General features: G+C 38.5%; 3 protein-coding genes across 6 annotated transcripts in view; 2 read left to right on the plus strand and 1 right to left on the minus strand.

The window, feature by feature from the left end:
• Nucleotides 1-7,066, plus strand: part of LOC138190133 (acetylcholinesterase) — a 30,862-nt gene extending 23,796 nt beyond the window's left edge. For all 4 annotated transcript variants that reach the window (XM_069132693.1, XM_069132690.1, XM_069132692.1 and 1 more), the window contains one exon: nt 6,446-7,066. In XM_069132693.1, coding sequence (XP_068988794.1) covers nt 6,446-6,621 — 176 coding nt within the window. In that variant the 3' untranslated portion in view covers nt 6,622-7,066. The remainder of the gene's footprint in view (nt 1-6,445) is intronic.
• The window catches only part of LOC138190134 (transcription initiation factor TFIID subunit 6), a 115,498-nt gene that overhangs the window by 90,682 nt on the left and 3,867 nt on the right, over nt 1-20,949 (plus strand). The gene's annotated exons all lie outside the window — the stretch shown is intronic.
• On the minus strand, nt 14,422-20,944 carry LOC138177991 (uncharacterized). Its single transcript, XM_069109387.1, has 22 exons — nt 20,581-20,944; nt 20,273-20,475; nt 20,029-20,187; nt 19,702-19,969; nt 19,504-19,631; nt 19,177-19,446; nt 18,974-19,098; nt 18,818-18,915; nt 18,611-18,741; nt 18,398-18,537; nt 18,163-18,248; nt 18,038-18,045; nt 16,896-17,016; nt 16,575-16,777; nt 16,338-16,493; nt 15,925-16,186; nt 15,721-15,848; nt 15,394-15,666; nt 15,192-15,316; nt 15,034-15,131; nt 14,829-14,959; nt 14,422-14,764 (listed from the first exon to the last, which is right to left on the minus strand). The coding sequence occupies exons 1-22, from the start codon at nt 20,681-20,683 to the stop codon at nt 14,624-14,626; spliced, it is 3,357 nt and encodes a 1,118-aa protein (XP_068965488.1). The 5' UTR covers nt 20,684-20,944; the 3' UTR covers nt 14,422-14,623.

Here is a 20,949-nt window from a genome sequence, read left to right on the forward strand (position 1 = left end):
CGAACGAGACATTTCTCGCCGAGGAATAAACACGTGCCAGTCTTCGTTCTATCGAAATCTAACCCACGTACGTTAACGAGGTACCGTTGTACTTGGTGAATTAAAAACAAAATGAAATAGCCGAGCGTTTTCGCATAGCGAAAAAAACGTTGGAACGCCAGCGTAGAAGATTTCGTGTCTCAACTCGCGTATCCAATATCCTAGTCGCTTACCTATCGATACGTACACACGCGGAATTTTCGAAATATTCGATTCGCGTGTGTAAATCAAGTACGGAGTCAAGGTTGCTACTTTTGAAATTTTCGAACGAACTTTGCCCTTTTTCTACATTGTTGAACTTGATCCAATGAAAGAGACAGTCGACCGTCGTAGCTACCAACCAAGTTTTAACGTTTGCCCGAACTTTTCGCTCTCTTAAATTTTTCTCGCCCCACAGCCTTTGCTTGTCACGCGTGAAAAGTTTCAATCGTTTCGACGAAACGTAAATCACGTATTCCGCGCGCTGTTTCCTGTCCTTCGCTTTCCGATTCATATTTTTCGCCCTTTTGACGCGCTTCTGATGAAACTGAAGCGAATTGCACTGTTTCGGGCGGATTTCGACCATTTTCCGAAATTTTCGTTCGAATTTGAAAAAAAGTATCGTTTGTACCAACGAGTTCTATTCAAATTTCTCTCGTTTTATTTCTTCTTTTGCCGTTTCACGATCGAACCAAGTGGAACAGCGAACAGCGACGAAAGGTAGGACTTGAAAATTGGAAATTGCTTTCTTGGCAGCTTTTCTATGATCAAATTATTCCATCCCAATTACGTTATTATAAGTGAGTGCAATTTAATAGAGACGATATTCGTGGTTTCCTGACTGAGGGAGCGACTGGTCTCTGGCCTCGTGCCATTCCACAAAATACAGGCAGATGCCTGAGGAAACCTAATCCTTCGTATTCGGTTCGTCCATTATGCAGATTCGATTATTGGCCACGATTATCGGTCGTCGCAGCAGTAGAAGAGCACGAGGGATCGCGTTTTAGATATCCGAAGAAGGCTTTTTCTTTCACCGTAATTGCGTTTTCGACCGAAGGTTTGCGTTCGCTTTTTGCCTGAGACACAAGATTTCCTGTATTTCTCATCGCGAAACAACGGCCTTCGAGCGTCGTGTGAGACGCTTCGCGAGACAGGACTCGCTCAATACAAGTCTGAGTGAACGATGCAAATTCAAGTGCGACGCTGACTATACTATGTCTCAGGTCGACTATTTTGCAACGATTGTTCATTTGAACGTTCCTAGACGGTTTCAACATCCTTAAGACAAACATTTTTTCACTCTGCGCAACTGTCGACAAAATAGAGACACTCGGGTCCGATATGACCGATCCGTTGACAACGTTCGCTGCAAATTCCCGGACAGACTTATTTAACGATTAATTTCGTTTGATTAATGGAATTTTGGCTAAATCTACGAGAGTCGGAGGATGAAGATTACCGAGAAGTTCTCTCCTTCGAGAAGCAATTTCGTATCCCATTGACTCCGAGATGAGCTATCAATCGAGAGTGCTTAGCTCGCGTACACCGTGCCTTTGGAGAAACGTTAGGTCGCGGAAAAGGAATGGCTGCGAGCCAACCATTGATATCTATTCAAAGAATAATCTCTATCCGCTTCTTCTTTGTCCCGAACAATATCGGCACCGTTGTCGTCGTCGTTGGCCAGGCACCATTCGCAAAGAAATCGTCGAATCGGAGAGACGTGCCAATTTTCAGTGGCACCGATTTCAGACGATGTTTCTTGGAAAATCTTCCCAAAGCACCAGAATGTCGTAACTACTTCTCGATAAACGTTTCGTCAACGTTTCGTTAGTTTAGTGAAGAGAAAAAAAAGAACGATCGAACGCTCGTGTTTGTTTCTTCGTCGTTCACTCGCGACGAATGCGTCAGCAACGGTAATTCGAACGATAAGAAAAATTCAACGAGGAAAATTCAACGATACCGACTCACCAAGATAGAAAATGAAATTCCAGCGGGAAAGCTCGCGGGCAAACGGAGAAGACGCACAGCGATTTGGAGAGCAGAGGATAGGGATGACAGTCGCAGCGAATTTATTCGCTTATTCGCGACGGATAAACTACTCGCGATCGAATCAAGAATCGAACAGCGTCGAGGAGCAATCCGTCAGCAGTTGCGACTCAAAGATCTCGATAGGATGGTAGAACAAAGGGGACGAGAAAAGAAAATACAAAGGGGTGGCTGCGTTAGTCGGTGGAATATCCGGTGAATGGTTTAGCGGGGCAGATGGACGAAGCAAAGAGGGGATGATATCGCGACGGATAAAAACGGCGCGGCGGTGCAGCGGAAAATTGCTGCCGCGGTGCTGTATCTTCTTCCAACACTCCTCTGGTCGATTGTTTTTTGTTTCTTTTTTCTCCTCTTTCCAATTAACATCCATCGTGCCTGCAGCTGCAGCGAGTATCCAGATCTCTTTCGACAGAATCTTCAAAGCTCTGCTTCACTCGCGAGTACACGCGACCGCTACGGCTCGGCCGAAGTCTGAGGTTTTTAAACTTTTCGGAGATTCGCCTTACGACAAACAACATGATTCGCCTTACGATAAACAACATGATTCGCCTCGTTAGCCGACGATGGCGCGGAGCAGCTACCCGTAAACGAGTTTTTCCTTCGACGAGAACATACGGCTCTTTTACATTTACGAGGATAAGTAAGGTAAGGGAGGACAGTTGCGTTTCGCGACTGGATCGGAGAATTAGGACGAAACGTTGCGCGGTTAAATAAAATGTCTGCATATGCGGCAGATGCGATTCTCTGGTCTGGCGCATCGGCACTGTAAATAGAACAACGACGTCGCGGCATTGCTTTATAATTACGTCGGTGAGCTTGGAAAGGTTAACCGCACGCCAATGAAGGTAGAGGGTGTACAGCACGGGGACGTGTCGTTGTCACGAGCACTAATGGCTCGTTTACACGGTAAACCATTGGCGTAACCGCAGATACACTCTGCTCGTATTTTCCCTTGTTCCGGCTCGGACAATTCATCGACGAATCATCGATAAGCGAGCCGATTTCCCGATGATCGCGAGCAAACGCGTATTCCGAGGAAACGTCCGGTAATCCGGGTCCGCTGTACGTTTGGGCGGTCGACCTAATCGATCACGCACGGTGACGTTCTCGGTTACTTTTAAACGAGGATTTATCGCCTCGTAAAATGAACGGAGGTTTTAGGCGAGCAGCGTACGGGTGCACCGTGTAACGGTAACGCGGTACGAGTCCGCAGAGCGGACGGGAGCGGACGAAGGTGTCATTTTCATCATCGCTAACGATCCGAATTCGAGCCATTGGCGTAACGCTATCGTAACCGTGAGACCAATTCCGGTGTCTACCGCAGCCGTGACGTCATGGAGTTAAATGCACCCTTCTATCGGACACGTTCCCCGTAATCTATGTATACGCCGCAGAACTGCCGTTGATACGGCGCCAACCTGGAACCCGCTCGGATCGGACCGCTATTACATTCACGATAATGCCGTTATCTCGCGTTAACGATCCCTTATAAAAGTATATTTACGCTCGCCACCACCGTTTTGACTTCCGTCCAAAATCCATCGAAACATCGACGTTGGCCGTGTACGGGCGATAATGGAATCGCGACCATAACGATAACTATAGGACGCGTAATCGATCAAAAGCGAAAACGAATCGCGGGTATTTATTCGAATATTTTCGAATCACCGATAAAAACATATCAGAGGAAAATCGAAATACACAGATAAGCGATCAAATTGAAAGATACGAAAATCTACGGCTATCAAGTTTGAATCGATTCGCTTCTCTTAGCAAAGATGCCGAAATTGTCTTGCTTCTCTCGTCTACGACGATTTCCAGTTACTAGACGTTACGAAGTAAGAAGGTTTCGAATGAAATTTGAAAATTGCTGCGCGAACGCAACAACCTCCGTGTATCCCCAAGCAGTTGTTACGGCGACAGTTCCATTAGGAACTAGCCACGCGTAACCGTGTCGTTTAAAATTTTAAAAGAACGTTTCGTATTCTTCGCACTCTTCGAATTTATTTCGATGGTTTTTATTTAACCTACCTCTCTACTATTTGTCTGTCCGTCTGGCTAGTTGGAATTTTATAATCGAAATTTCACTCACTTCTCGAACAGCTAGAAAACTGAAATTTGAAACACATGCTTCTTTTCGATCGTAATACGATATGCGTAATTTCAAAAAATTGACAATTGTTTTATTGGAAATAATTGCCTATTTAGCTGAATTTATTGGGCTGAAACGTGGATAGATCTTTTTATCCCACAATAGGAAGTCGATGTACATCGCGAAATGACTATACATCGAGACAAAAGTAAAATATGTAAGTTGAAAAAATTTGTTTAAATGACTTTTATTTAAAAATATACTAAAAAGGAGAAAATGATTTTCTTAATCGGGTATCATCAAGTAATTGAATGTAATAACGATACACAGGGAAATCCGTATATATCGAGCACACGCGGTAATTATATAATAAAGTATCACTCAATTATTGAACTCGTATTGCTAAAAATAAAGTCATGGCTTCATCATTCTTGTATAGTCTGTTAACATAACGACTGCTTCATAGTTTGATTCAAACATTTGTATCCTTTACTCCTATCCTACTTTGCCTTTTATTTTCTTTTTTTAACTTGCTTTGTATGTGCATTAAAGTATACGGATATATATATATATACGCAAGCTGTATCTTTCCCGTGTGAATCTTAATATATCTCCGCGGAAATATCTAATATTTTAGCAGGAATTAACAGCTAACGAGTTGTCCAATAGATAGATCGCAATTAATTACTGTACACGGGTGCTCGATCGCGAAAACAATGACACGCGTAGCCTCTCTAAACATACTGATTGATCGTCCGTCGTCACGAAGAAGAGGAAACAGAACGGTACGATAATAGTCAGCGTTGACGATTGCAGCAGCATATACGTATCGCTATTGGCTGTCGATCGTCGCTGCTCGAATTATCATAGAGAGCAATTACACCGAGACTCGTAAATTTGTCCAAATAATTAACTGGAAACGAGATAAACATTTTTCCAAGCGAACCTTCTTGCTCGTAGATCATTTGTCGCTGATCGTTCGGTCGTTCGTTGAGAAAGTTGTTGGACAATTCGTTGACCGATACTCGACGACGCTTACTCTTGCAAAGTAATTAAACGAAAATATGTCGAGGGAGAATTGCGAAGGAGAAACTTGGAGTTTGATTACGAGTTCGGTTCCTCTTGCAGTTTGCCGAGAACTTTTCCAATCGATCGCAAAATCGAGCATCGGTACTCCCGGGAATACTGGCACGTCCAGGTGTTCGCCACACGTTTCTCCCTTTTATTAGTAGTCGGTTTGCGTTCGCGGTTGCAACGCGAATTCATCCAAGTTGCTAGGAGACGAAGTGGAAGCGGAAAAAGAAGCGGTCGGAGAAAGCATAGTGGGTCGGTGGTCGTCGGGCTGACTGGTGGGCAAGTTTGATCGGTGCTCGCGCCTCGAAAACAAAACAGTGATAAAGTCGGAGGGGCAGCTGGCTCGACGAAAGGTAGGGGTTTTGATCGCGGCACCCAGGAACGAAACGAACGAACGGACGAGCAGGGTAGACGAGGGTGCGGGGGTGGAACTGGCCGCTCGGCAAAGTGGATCGATGCCGCCGCGGCACGTCTGTGCGCGCAAACGTGCGCACGTGTGCGTACACCTGATACATGCATCATCGTCCACAAAGCCACGGAGATGCGTGGATCCGTTAATCACCGATTCCTTCGACTCTCATATAGAAAAACGCAACGCGCAATCTACGCGACTCACGACTTTGATGCGCGTGCAATTCCAATTCAACCGATACGAAACCCAACGAATCCAAGTGAAAGTCTCGAAGAGAAGAGACGCCGTTGTCACGGGAAAATTCTTTGATTAACTAAGGTTAATCGGTCGACGAGCGATACGAACGACAACTATTATCCGTTTTAATCGAGTTTCTCGGCTGCCAGTCGTAACGACAAGATCTCACGCGACGCACCGGTCATTCCGCGCCAAGTTAAACGAATTCTTTGTTGCGTAATGCACGTTATCAAAGCACGCTCTTCGCGTCCTCTCGGCGACCGTCGAACGTAGCAGAGGCAGCATCTCTCTTTTATTACTTTCATATTCGTTGGATTGATACGGTTTCATCGTCGAAGGAACGAATTTTCCGCTCGTTCTTCCACATCTATCTCCTTGGTCCCATTGTTCCGAACGTTTTATGAAATGTTGTTCAGGGGACTGATAGTTACTCGCAACGAGCTATTAATATTATTCACACTGCGTAGATCTATATGTTCTCGTGACATGTTTAAAAATCGAAAGCGTACCGTCGCGTCATCGTCGTCGTTGAATCTAAGGCAATTTTTCATTGTTTTCTGTTGCAGCGAAACTGGAACTTAGTCAAAAGATGGCATGTAGCGGTACGAGAGTAACCGACGGAGGACATCTGTTCCTGATGTTGAGCCTGCTGCTAATCGGTACCCTGTTCAGTCATAGGATCGCGATTCAGTCGGATGCGAACAGTGTGCCGGAGATGATCGACCCCAGGGGCTTCGTCTAGCTTCCGCAGTTAGCTCTTTGGATCGTTCTCGATCGTCCGGGAAGAGGCCAATGGAACGCGAATACGGACCAGCGAAACGATCGACGACCTTCTAAAGCGTGTAAACGAATCAATGGCATCGTTCGTTGATATCTCGAGGCGATTCCAAGCGAGACAGACACATATCAATGCAGCGGAGGGCGCTCGATCGACCCACTATACACGATCGTCTTGTCACCGGTTCGCTAGTGAGAAAGATCTTGTAGATCGAGAGACAAATCTACGTCGTCCCTTAGAGGAGGGGACACGGCAGAAACTGTACGCTAGACAAAGGACTCGAAGATTTCCTTGAATCGACGTAATCGATCACCGACGAGTGTCGTTTTATCGTTCTTCAATTTTAGTCGTTCCTCTATTCTCAGTCTTTCGAGAACGCGATCGAGAAAGTCCTCGCGAATCGAGAACGCGATCGAGAAAGTCCTCGCGAATCGAGAACGCGACCGTGGTTGATATCGTTGGTGGAGTCGCAATACATGGAGAAAATAGTAATCGTAAAGATATAACGTACGCGCCGAATCGAAAGTTACTACGCGTACCGCACGTTTCCAGGTACGGGACACGCGACGCGCGACACGCTCTCGGTCGAGCAAGACGCTTCTAGTTGTAAGAACGACGCCAATATCCTAAAACCATCAATTGGTCCCTCGTAAATCGTCTGACCTACTCCGACAGCGACTACTCACGCGACCAATGTAAAATCACGCTCGTACCGCGCTTTATTCCGCGTTTGCAATTTCACTCGGGTATCGCAAATTTATTCATCTGTCTCGTAGTTGGTTCTTGAAACTTGGAATTTCGATGGGGATCAACGGGGAACGTAACGTAAGTACAGCGTAACGCGCGACTAATTTGATCGACCCGTTGCACCTGAGAGGAAAAAAAATACGCTACAAAATAGAATTTGATGGCAGGCAGACAGCGTACACGCTCTTCCCGTACGTTCTAGTTTTTGATTAACGCCACGGCAATATAGGTCACTGCATCGGTGCTTTTATTTTACAAGCGAGATCACCGCCGTGGACCTGCACGTTATCGCGAAACGCACTCGGCCCCTGGATATTTAATCTACCCGCGACAGGATAATCCGCGCGCTATTCGCTGAAAAATATCATCGCACAAACGATCGTTATCCTTTAACTCAGCGAACTTTGTATGATCGTCGAACGATCGCATTCGCGCTGACGCGAATTCGAAAATTAATATATCGAATAGAAAAATTGACGCGATGTCTGCGGATTTTCGGAAAGGCTAGAAACATTCTGTGGACCGTCGGTCGACGCATTCGCCAGGCTTTCATTTCGGGGGCACGACTTCCTTTTAATCTTGCCGTTATTGGTGCTGCAACTGTCTACCAACAGGTACGGTAATGCGAGCCGCAATTCGATCTATATACTCTGCGGCCGCTTATACGTGCGCATGTTTGTAATGCGGTGCAGCTACTGCAGAGTCGATTGCATTCGTACAAATTGCGGAGATTTAAACGCCGTGGGACCGACCAACAGCTCGGCCATCCTGGAACATCCGTCCGATATTATCGTAGCGATCACCGCGAATAAATCTCCTCGACGATCGTCGTTCCGTTCGTCGCGCGACGCAACTCCAGACGCGATCGTTCCCACAAATACAGACGTATATCTCTGTTTTTATTTACTCGATTTATTTGGAAAAAGAAAAATGGATTGGCCCATTCGGTGATCGGAAGTACAATACATTTTCGCACAAGGCGCGTACACATCGATACGTTGCATCGACGGTAAATTGACAGAAATCATGGCGGTCTTCTGCATCGAGTCCCGACAGAATTGCAAATTGCATTCGGTTCAGCGCGACTGATTTATCAGCGGTAAACTGATCGACATTGACTACGCGGATGGAATGCTCGATCGATAGTCCGTTCGTGGTACAAGAGAAACGGATGGTCGACGTGGCGGATTTGTTCTAAGGACGGTTGTTTGCAATTTCAAAATTATCAGTTAATGGCATCGCTAAGATGATAGGAGAAAGAAGGCGAAACGTTGTTTCTTCGCCAACGATTCTAAACTGCCGAACCGTTCTTCGTTGTTCTCCGGATAAGATCTATCGTTCGTACGAACGCTCGAGGAAAGATATTGGATTTCATTCGCTTCGTCTGCGATGATGGTTGTTCGTAAGGACGCGCGGAGAACGTCGTAAAATTTTATAGCGCGACAGCGAATGCAGAGTTCGTCGCAGTCGTATTAAAATCCTTCCGACTGCGATACCAACTGGCGATCGAAATTAAACGACCGCCAGGACGCGTTCAGGTGCGCTCTCGCCGTATCGAAGGTGCATTCCTACGTGTATCTCACGCGCTCTATTTTCCTCGCGGCTCCGCCATCGATTTTACACGAGAATACGCTTCTATTCTTCCTACACGGTTACCGACGAAGGTCGCGCCTTAGCGTTTCAAGCATCGGTCCTCTCTACATCGAAATTTCTTCCTAAACTCCACTAACGGAGCAATTCCTATCCATTCTGCGTCTCGTAATCCTTTCTCTTTCTTCTCCGCTCCTTTCTCTCTCCTCTTTATCATTACTTTTGTAGAATCCAAGTGCGACAGCAAGCGTGGAATTTGTAATCCTTTCTTCCAGGAGACGACTTTTCCAGGAGGCCACTATTCTCCGTGTACCTTTGTCTCATTTTCTACATCGAGATCTTCCAAACGGTGTAACGCAATTTTCCTAGAAGTGAACCGCGAACAAACGTGTGATTCCGAGGACACGACGATGCACGATTCCGCATACATAAAATAAATAATATTCAGCTTACCCGTAGCATGACGAAACGTCGACAGGATAAACGCGAAATTAACGCAACGCTGCGAAAACGTACACAGATCCCGTCGAAACGGCGACGGGGAGAAGACAGTTCTAGAGTCAAAGGAGGAACCGCGGCTGGCCGATGAACGAACGAACCATCTATCAACCGAAGAGGAAATCGAAGAGCACGAAGCGCCCGCCATTCCAGAGTAAACGAAGAGCAAACTCGAAAAACCGTGCGTTTCCCTCTTCCGTTCTTGCCATCTCCCGTGTTCCTCGCGACAGTAGAAAGGAAACTTGCACGAACGCAGGCTAAGTTTTAATTAAGATTTAATCACTAATTACCTGTAATAACTATTACTGTAAGTAGAATGACACCGCGCGCGTACACGTACACGCGTGTATTTTGTGTGTGTACATACGATATTCCCCAAAATATCAGATAGACATATATACATGTACGTAGAATGCGTTATCGATTCATCAAAGAATCGACCGATCAAACAATTTTTCTTTCTGCCTATTGCCTCGATGATCTCTCTCCCTCTGTCTATTTGCTCGGTGATCGTTTGAAATCAATGATTTTCGCTGTGTGTGAGCGAAAGGAATGAAGGAAAGATGGTAAGGTAAATTGTTGGCCAAGAGAATTCCGTTTCCTATCCTTTCGAAACTTTCTTACAACAACAGCTTGGTAAAAAAGAGTTGTTTCTACGAAAATTGCAAATGATAAAGAAAATTCTCTACTCGGAATCTTCCAATCGGCTAAATCTGCTTTCCTTTCTTTTTTCCTGCTTTCGATCGACGACAGGCACGCCTTTCCTCCTTTCCAACCGGACTGTTTCCATCTTAGTATCGCTGGCGCTTTGCCAACGGATCTTCTTGTCTTGTTTTTTTGTCGGTATCGAGCAACTTGCTTCCACTGATACCCGAGAATAGTTTGTTCTCTACCCGTTGAATCGTTTTTTGTCTTCGAACCTACGGAGCACCACGTATTTCTACCTTACTTGCGTATTTAGAGAATTAGTCGATTACTCTGTCGTCTGTGTTCAAGAACAAGAATAAGAGAGAGAGAGAGAGAGAGGGAGTATTCATAGAGCAAAATCCAAAAAATTCCAAGAAAAGACGAAAGAAGAAAGACAGCGAACGAACGAAGCTTACCTACGGTAATCGGTAATTTTGTGGAGAAACGACTGGTTTCCGAGCAACCGAAATCGCGCTTATTTTGTAGCGTAAATGAATAAAATCAAAAGAGATACCTTGCTCGCCTGCTTCTGCAACAATCAAATTTAGCTATTTTTCCTTTTGTCTCGAAATGGATCTCGATTTGGTTACGCTAGTTCGAGGATTAACGGCAAAGCGTGGCAAAGTCACGCGAGAGCGATTACAGTTGAAATACGAATTTAGTTGGATCGCGACAATGTTACTTTGGAAATTGCAGTTGGTCGAAACGCGTTTTTCATTACTTGTATAATATTATGTAAATATACCATAACGGTAATAATCGAGGAATAGCATCCCTTTTTAATCGACGATAAGCAAAGTAAAAAAGAAAGAAAAAGTATAAATCTGACCCATAAGTATTCTGGATTCGCTAACTAGCAAGTTTGGAAATAATAAATCATACGAAAGTATATGCGTATATGTGTACGCGTCCACCTGGCCGCGTTAAACTCACTGCGATCGCGATTTCAATGCATTATGTATAATAACATTATACATACTATACATACGTATATATAAGTACATGCGTATATAAATATATACATACGTAGCATGTATAGAAACACTTTAGAGACGGTATCGTCGTACGTTTGTATATACGTTGTCACCCGCACCTATCGCGGCTCACGAGATTGTAAAATGAAATGAAACGAAATGAAATGAAATGAGATGGGACGAAATAAAACGAAATGGAGCGAAACGAAGCGAAACGAAAAGAAACGAACAGAAGGAAACGTAAACGAGCTTGCTGAGCCTAATCGATTTAAGATCGAAGATTCGTTTAAAATATCTTGATTTCCGATTCGCGGAAGAATCGGCGCTCAAATTTCCTCGATATCCTCTCTTTCAAACGCGTTTTTACCATTCAAATAAATACAAGTCAAAGAACGTTTCCCTCTCTTCAAATTTTCAAATATACATACCTAATTGCGTCATACGATAACATGTTCGTAAATGATAACGACTCGGTCGAACGGACGATAATTTGTTTGCAAGACACCTCGTACATATTTCGCGCCTAATATATATTTCCAAGTAAAAGCGACGTCCGTGAAATTGCGGCTCCGTTCAGGTGAACACGCGATTTAAGAACTAAATGTATTTCATCGTTATCGAGGATTCTTCGTCACGCGGCGCTTTTCTAGTTCGAGGATGAACATTTTTCAAGGGGAACGCTTCCGCTTGAACCTCTCCATCTTTCACCTCAATTCCTTATTTCTTTCCCCTCCGTGAAAGAAAAGGAAAGAAAGCGAGATCTGGATTTCGAAAGATTCTTATTCACTAATCCGATATACAACGTACGTATGTTTGTTCGTATTGGCAATAACGAAGAGGAGTTTGATAAATTCTATAGCATAGAAACGTTCGCTCCGCCGATCTATTTTCAATGCGACCAGACGGATATTCCTATTAGCGTATATTTCTAGAAATTCTTTTCTTTGCTCTACATTCTGCTTTGTTTGAGCTACGCCAGAGGTCGCGCGATAGAGCTCGTTTCGTCGAGGAGGAGAAGAACGCTTTAGCATAGAGTGGAACAAGTAATCGCGATCACGATGCCGCAAATAGGTAACAGAGATAGATAAAATAGTTCGACGAGACCAGAACGGTAACAAAAATACGTAGAATTTGCCAATGAAGGAATGAATACGCAATCTCTGCTCGCGATGATTCCTTCTGCAACTTTTGCCTATTATTATACACGATATCATCGAACACGGTCGAGAATGATCGAGAGGTAGTGTAATTGATTCCAGTAGCCGGCAGAAGTTCCAGAGTGATTTATTACAAGTCCGTACAAAGGACTCTAAACGATCTTCTATCGCGGCGCCAGGCGCCGGGTGCATTCGAGTCAAAGAATATAATAGAAAAAAAGAAGAAGAAAAAGTACATAAAAAGGAACAGAAAAATAACGAATTGCTATCAGATATACTTTTCTCATTCGTTGAATCGGAAAAAATCGTGTGAAGCAACAGCGGAACGCTCGGAGAAAATTTTTAAAAATGATAATTATCGCGATAACGGTTCGAGTTTTCGCGCAACTAACTGTGACTCTATGTATGTAATTTAATGTATAGTAATCGCAAAACACGCGCCGCCGGTCCTCCGTATTCTAAAATGACGATTCGTTGCTCGAGATCAACATGAGCGCAAAATGCGAAGAATAATTCTCAACGATAATAAACTTGTGTAAATATCATACAGCTCAAGTACGTGTATATAGCTGGCTAAAAAAAATATGTTAATCGTGTCGGTACAAGAAATTACTTATTGTTAGAGGCGATTGGAACAGGAAAATATTTACGTGTACACAAGTCAAATATAGGAAAAGAATTCGCGCGTTTCTAGATATGCTATACACTGTACACTGTACGATATTGTAACGTAATTTAGAAAAGAAGCGAAGAAAAACCATAAATACTGATGTTTTTATACGAATCAAAGAGGGGAAGAGGAGGACCGACGGATATCGAGGAAAACAACGGAGAGACTATTTTAGCGAAAGAAACCTTGTTTTATCTTTCTTCCTTTATCGAATCAAAAGAAATCTTACTTCTGTCAATGGGATTCACAGCGAGTCGCTGAAAAAGTAGCCCGCAGGCCTAAATACGCTCTAATTAATTACAAAAAAAAAAAAACAGAAACTAAGTAATTACCATAGCCGAATAGTTGATCAAATTCAATACGACATTTTCGAGTTGCATCGTCGTGTTTTCTCGTTAATCGTCATATTGGATTACGATCATTAACGCAATCGGCCAACAAAGGGTCGCGTTTGTTCGATGCATATTCCCGATTACGCAACGTTCGCCACGAGATCATTCGTTTCCTTTTGATTTTACCAACGAAATTCTTTGATTCGATCCAAATTAACAACAATTTTAGACGCAAATGGATTTTCTCTAATCGACGAAACTTTCATAAATTTCGATTTCGAAAGCATTACGTTTACAATAAACTATCTTTAAACATCCATTGATCGGAATTAATATCAAATCGATGACAATATTTTCGATAGCATTTCGTAAATATAGAAATCGATGTCGAATCGAAAAATGCATCGGACATCGCACACGCAAAGATAGTGCAAACTAAAAACATCTAACAATTTACCATACGGCAAACCGACTACCTAGTATAATCTATACGTATAAATATATAAATATAAAACATAATGATTATTCATTAAATACTATTATTGATTATTGATTATTTATTAAATACTATTATTGATTACTGGTCATTAGTTATTAATTGTCGTTGTTATTATTATTATTATTATTATTATTATTATTATTATTATTATTATCATCATCATCATCATTATCATCGCCGTCGTCATCCTCATCATCATCATCAGCAACGGCAACAACAGCATCATCAACATCATCAGCATCAGCATGATCATCATCATGATCATCATCATCATTATTATTATCACTATCATCACCATCATCATCGTTGTCATTATTATCATTATCATCATTGTTATTATTCAATAGTTACGTACATACTATACGAACAATAAAAATTTACCGCTTGTATATATTAAGAATATCTTAATAAAAATAATGTGCGAATGATAGTCAATTAAATTTTGTTGACCATATATCCTTTTATCAAAAAACTGATGATGTATTTTAAACATCAAAGTACGTCGCTTTTTAACTTTACTATAAAATTTTACTATTTTCTATCCTTCGTTAATTGTTCGTTAATAAACAAATAAATAATTCGTTAGTAAACAGATTCATTGACGGGTAAATTGACGTAAATAATAAACGTTTATTTCAGATTCTATGTACAAATAATATACTACAATGAAAAATCTGAATGAAATCCCATGTTGCAATCACCTTATCATCGCAAGTAATATGTATTAGGTACAGTATTTAACAAATTTTTCTAGCATGAAATAGTTAAACGTTGTATAATATTTATTATACAATAATATAATATATTACATACTATGTTTTAAAAGCACCAGCTTGAGCAGCTTTAATTATGAAAGTTTTCATCGTATTTTCATCTAATTTAGCAAAACTCGCTGTTTGTACTACGGCAGTCATGTGGCTTAGCGCAAATTTGAAACAGTATTCCTCCGATTCCTAGAATTATATTAAAATTAATGGCACTGACTTTGTTTAAATAAAGCCACAAAATTTTATTTACCTTAGCATTGTACTCAATAGCTATACTGTAGCAAAAAGCAGCGTTTTCAACTGTAATTCCTCTCCTTATTATTTGTATGCAGCGTTTTTTCAGTTGATTTTCCGAATGAGCAACCGCTAGTTTCAAAAGTTCTTATCCACAAAAACCAGAAATAATTTTCAAACCACATTACAAAATCTCAGAGAAAAAATAATGAAATACATACCTAGCATACTTTCCAGAGGTAAATCGATTTCGTCAGTATACAAATACTTCAAAAAAGCTTTGTATACATCATAAGAAAATTTTTGTTGTTTTATGACACTACAACGAATGAATGTAATATTTAAGGAATCTAGATACTCGTCAAAACAACAAACCTACCTCTGATTATTTGCGGTCAATGTTTCTTGAAACATCGTTCGGAAGTATTGAGAACGTATTACTAAAATAGCTTTGTGCACATAAATAAATTTTTTTCGTACTTGTATCACGAGATCACTCGTAGTCTACAAATGACAAAGAGAACAGTTTCAATAAAATAACGATGTCAGAAATGATATTTCTTTACTGTATAAATACATACCTGATCGTTAAATGCTTCTCTGAAACAATCTATTAAACTCACGTCTGGTTCTTCGTCATGAAGAACAAGTGGTTGATGCATAACTCTAGGTGATGCATAACGCGCGAAAACGTCATGTAAGGATCCTAAAGTAGTGAGTACCGGAAATGTGATACTTTGTCCCAAACACTCGCCCCACATAAATATCCGATTACCTTCTGCCATAGCTATGCTTATGTGATTGTAATGTGAAGTTGCTACATCCAATACTCTTCCCATCACTTCTTGTTTCAACTGAAGAAACTTTTATTAATTTTCATTCATTAATGTAATCATATTGCATTTTACCTGTACTGGGCTACAGATATTCATCTTCATGCCAAGCCCTAACTGTCCATAATTATTTCCACCCCAGACATATAATGCTCCTTTGTTACTCAATGCCAAAACATGTGCATAACCACAAACTATTTTTTCTACCAATGCAAAAACATATTACTAGTATTCAAAAAATGTTCAGCATAGACATATTCTAAACAAAGATGATATTACCAATTACAACACCAGCAAGCATTGTGACTTTACAGGGATCCACTTGATTAACATAGTTTCCAATTCCTAATTGACCAACATCGTTACAACCCCAACCATAAACTTTTCCAGTATCTGTAACTGTCATGCTCGATGACTGACCACAGCTAATACAAATGACTGTTTTGCCAGCTAATGAGGAATTCACTTTCATAGGTGTATTTTCATTTATGTTAACACTTTTACCTACTTGGCCAGATGTATTTTCACCCCATGCATACACCTAAATGGATATATATATATATATATATATATATATAATAAATTATTATATATATATATAATAAATTATTATATATATATATAATAAATTATTATATATATATATATAATCTTTGATCATTATTAAAAAAAACTTTAAGTTCCTATTTAACCTTTCCTTCGTTTGTTAATGCAAGAGAGTGATGACTCCCGCAAGCTATATCGACAATGAATTCATCATTTAAATTTCTTGTTACAGGCATTGGAATCATATTATTGGCAAAACTGTTTCCTAGTTCACCGTGACTGTTATGTCCCCATGAATATACCTTTCATAAAAATCATGTCATTAAATAATACAACATTAAACTGTTTATTAATATTGTAATAAAGCCTTAAATTCCAAATACCTTTCCTTCCTCAGTAAGAGCCAAAACATGTGGACCTTTACCATATGCAAAAGTTTTTATATCCTTACCACATAATGCTTCGACTTTCTTTGGATAAAAAGTATTACAATCATCCCCAGTTCCAAGACACCCAGAAGTGTTACTTCCTAGAGCATATACTATTTTATCCCTTGTTATAATTAAAGCTTCATTACCTAAATCACCTGTTTAATGAAACATAATATTTCATAAATTCATATACGTATATTGTTCTTATGTAACAATAAGATATAAAATATGTAACAAGAATAAAAATAAAGGAGGAAATAATAGACATTTTACCATATACAAGTGCCATATGAATTTTTGAAACATGATTCGAGTCTAAGAAACTAAAAATTGGCCAATTCTTCAAATCCCAAAGAAACATCTTTATATATATATATATGTATATATATATATCCTAAATTTCTAAAAACAAACTGATTTCAATATAATTTTAATAATAATTCAATATAATTTGAATTTTATTTAGTAGTTCCAGTGTTTAATCTTCTAACTTTCATTAGGCATTTCTTTACTTAATCATTTATGAGTACTACAATTTTTTCTCATTCTTTTTTATGAATTAAATGTAGTATGAGTAACTCTTCTTTAAATTCTGCACTATGAATAATTCTAAAATATAAACAATCTATATAAAGTATGATATGGTAAATATTAACTGATATTAACAATGATAAATAAACTCTTTTACTAACATGTGTATTCACATTTTATATTTCAATAGTTTGTCAATCTTGTTAAATAAATTTGTAAACAATATTATTAAACACTATTGTATAGTCTGTTTAATGAGACGAAGCAGTAATCATAAACAAAATGTGATTACTGCTATTGGCTGTTTACTAGTGACATTCGAATATTCACCATAATCCCTATCATCCCTCCTCTCGATCCATCATTGTTTAAGGTTATGGTTTTACCCCGCACTGTTCCGGAAATATCTTCCTGACAAGAATTTACCTATATAATTTGACATATAAATAAGACCCCTCCTTTGATAGAAGCAATCACCACGATGAAGAGTAGTAAAATATAAAAATGTTATGTCACATTCTAAAAAGCTTGTTAGGTACATAATTAATGAGAACTTAATTATTTAGATTATAGTATCAAATAGAAATATTACAATACAAGTCACAAGCAAATTTTAAATCTTATAAAATAAGATTTAAAAATTTATATATAATTTTTATAAAATTTATATACAAAAAACTTATATACATATGTATGCACTTTCACACTCCCCTCCACCCTCCTCAAGAATGCTTCCTGAATCCGTCACTAAATTCAGTTCAATCAGAAAGATCTTTGATTCAACTATAGCTATGGAAGATAATTTATCTTAAAGATCTAAAAATAAATTATAATAAAGTAACTAGTACCAGCAAGGTTCATTATTCTGATGATAGTTTACTCACTTTCACATCTTAATAGAATTTTTAATAAATTCTTAATAAGATAAAAAAGATGCAGAAGTAAATTACAAAAGAAGAACAATTATAAAAGATGTCATATCGTGAATTTTATTAAAATATTAAAATACATAGTAAATTCTTATGCTTATCATAAATAATCTGTCCCAATTCTAAAAATGTAGTAATCCAGAACAAATGTTCTGCAATTAAGAAACTATACATTTATACAAAATTTACATATTATTAAAAATATTAACTCTAAGAAATATGAATATTTGGAAGTAATATCTGCTTGATCTTGGAGCATAACAATACGAATTATTTATATAATATTGTTTCCTTTGTGTGATAAACACTTCGAACTAAGTTTTAAAAATACCCGCTTGAGCAGCTTTAACTATGAAAGTTTTCATTATATTCTCATCTAGTTTCGCAAAATCCTCTGTCTGTACTACTGCAGTCATGTGATTTAAGGCAAATTTAAAACAATATTCTTCTAATTCCTATAAATTTATAATGTATCAAATATTTTAATTGTGTTTTGTATTAAAAAAATAAGTAAGAGATATTATTTACCTTGGCATTGTATTGAATAGATATGCTGTATAGATAAGCGACATTTGTAACTGTAATCTTTTTAGTTATCATTTGTATACAATGTCGTTTTAACTGATTTTCAGAATAAGCATTAGCTAAATCTAAAAGTTCTATGTAAAAAAAGATATTATTTATAAAACATATTATTAGACACTCTCTTTCTATGAAAAATAAAAAAATATTTACCTAATGCATTTTCTTGTGATATCTCAACTTCATTAGTATATAAGTATTTCAAGAAAGTTTTGTATACATCATAGGAAAATTGTTCATGCTCTATAATACTACAATGTAATTATATTAGTGAAAATATAAATGTGCAAGTTGGAAAAATTGTTTTACCTTTGACTATTTTCTACCCAATGCTCTTGAAACATTGTTCTGAAGTAATGGCAGCGTATCTTCAAAACAGCTTTGTGTACATGAATAGGTTTTCCATGTACTTGAATTACAAGATCGCTAGTGGTCTTTAACATGCAGCAAGAGATGGCATAAAAATATGATAAAATCAGCAAACATGTTATTGTTTATAAAAAAATACATACTGGATCATCAAAGGCATTTTTTAGACTATCTGCTACATTTGCTTCTTCATCACTGTGAAAAATAAGTGGCTGATGCATGACGGGTGGAAACGCATAATATGCAAGAGCATCATACAAACATTTTAGTGGAGTGAGTGTTGGAACTTTAATACTCTGACCTAGGCACTGACCCCACATAAATATCCGATTGCCTTCACACATAGCCAGACTTATGTGATGATAATGTGAAGTTGCTATGTCTAATATTCTTCCCATTTCGGGTACTTGCAGCTACAGAAATATTCATTAGTTTCAACTTAACAGTACGTACACAAAGTAAATTTTTACCTTTGTTGGTAACCAAACATTTGAGTCTGTATTAAGACCTAGTTGCCCATAACTGTTAGCTCCCCAAACATAAAGAACACCTTCATCACTCAATGCTAAAGCATGCATGTAACCGCAAACTACTTTTTCTGTGTATTCAAACACATATAATTAACAATGTTTCAATATTCATATATTCATAAAAACGATCAATATTACCTATTACTATTTTTGCAAATGAGGCTACTTTTTGAGGCTCTACTTGACTAGTACAATTTCCAATTCCTAGTTGACCAACACCATTATGACCCCAACTATAAACTTCTCCACTATCTGTAACCGCTACGCTGGACGAGTCTCCACAACTAATGTGAACAACTTTCTTGCCACTTAATACAATATTCAGCAATTTTGGTATAGGTTGAACTGTACTAAGGATAGTACCACAACCTACTTGTCCAGATACATTGTGACCCCATGCATATATCTAAAATAGATGTATCAATTTTGCATTTGATTTGCTCTGATTAAATATTTTCATTTTACCTCTCCTTTATTCGTTAGTGCAAGAGAATGATGACCTCCACAAGCTATATCAACAACAAATTCATCATTCAATACTGACGATATAAGTGTTGGAGTTAGACCTTCGTTGGTAGATCTGTTTCCTAATTCGCAATAATCATTATAACCCCATGAATATACCTTTCACATAAATTATATTATTAAATTAAATAATGTAATATTATACTACATATTAATGATGTAATAAAATTATCTTTTCAAACACCTTTCCTTCCTCAGTAAGAGCCAAGACATGTGGACCTTTGCCATATGCAAAAGTTTTTACGCTTTTACCACACAATGCCTCAATTTTCTTTGGATAAATAGTGCTTTGAGTATCACCTGTTCCAAGGCATCCATAGGTATTGTTTCCTACACCATACACCATATCATCCTTAGTTACAAGTAATGTTTCATTAGCTGCCTTACCTGTTTAAGCAAAATAATGAACAAAATCTTTTTTTGCCATACGTATTATATTATACAAATACAATATTATACAAAAAATAAATTGATACAAAAAATAAATATTACCATATACAATAGCCATACGGACATTCGATATAAATTTTGGTTCTAATAAACTAAATATTGACCAATTCTTCAAGTCATAATACATACTTATATTTGTATTCATGTTTTTAATACGATGTAAAGATACTTTTAACGTAATTCGATGAAATTATAACGTATTTAAATTTCAATTTTTATCACTGCTTATCAATCAAACACTGTATATTTTTTTAATTTTATAAGACAGAGTGTTTAAATATACTAAATGAAGAATTGTCATAAAATCTGTATTAAATTGATTTCACTTAAATCTTGTAATGATATACTAAAAGTTGTCTAAAGTTTTCGGACTATATACACATGTTTATAACTAAACAAACAAAAAACAAA

This window comes from Bombus flavifrons, chromosome 3 (genome assembly GCF_040668555.2).
Source record: "Bombus flavifrons isolate JBK064 chromosome 3, iyBomFlav1_principal, whole genome shotgun sequence".
NCBI lineage: Eukaryota > Metazoa > Arthropoda > Insecta > Hymenoptera > Apidae > Bombus > Bombus flavifrons.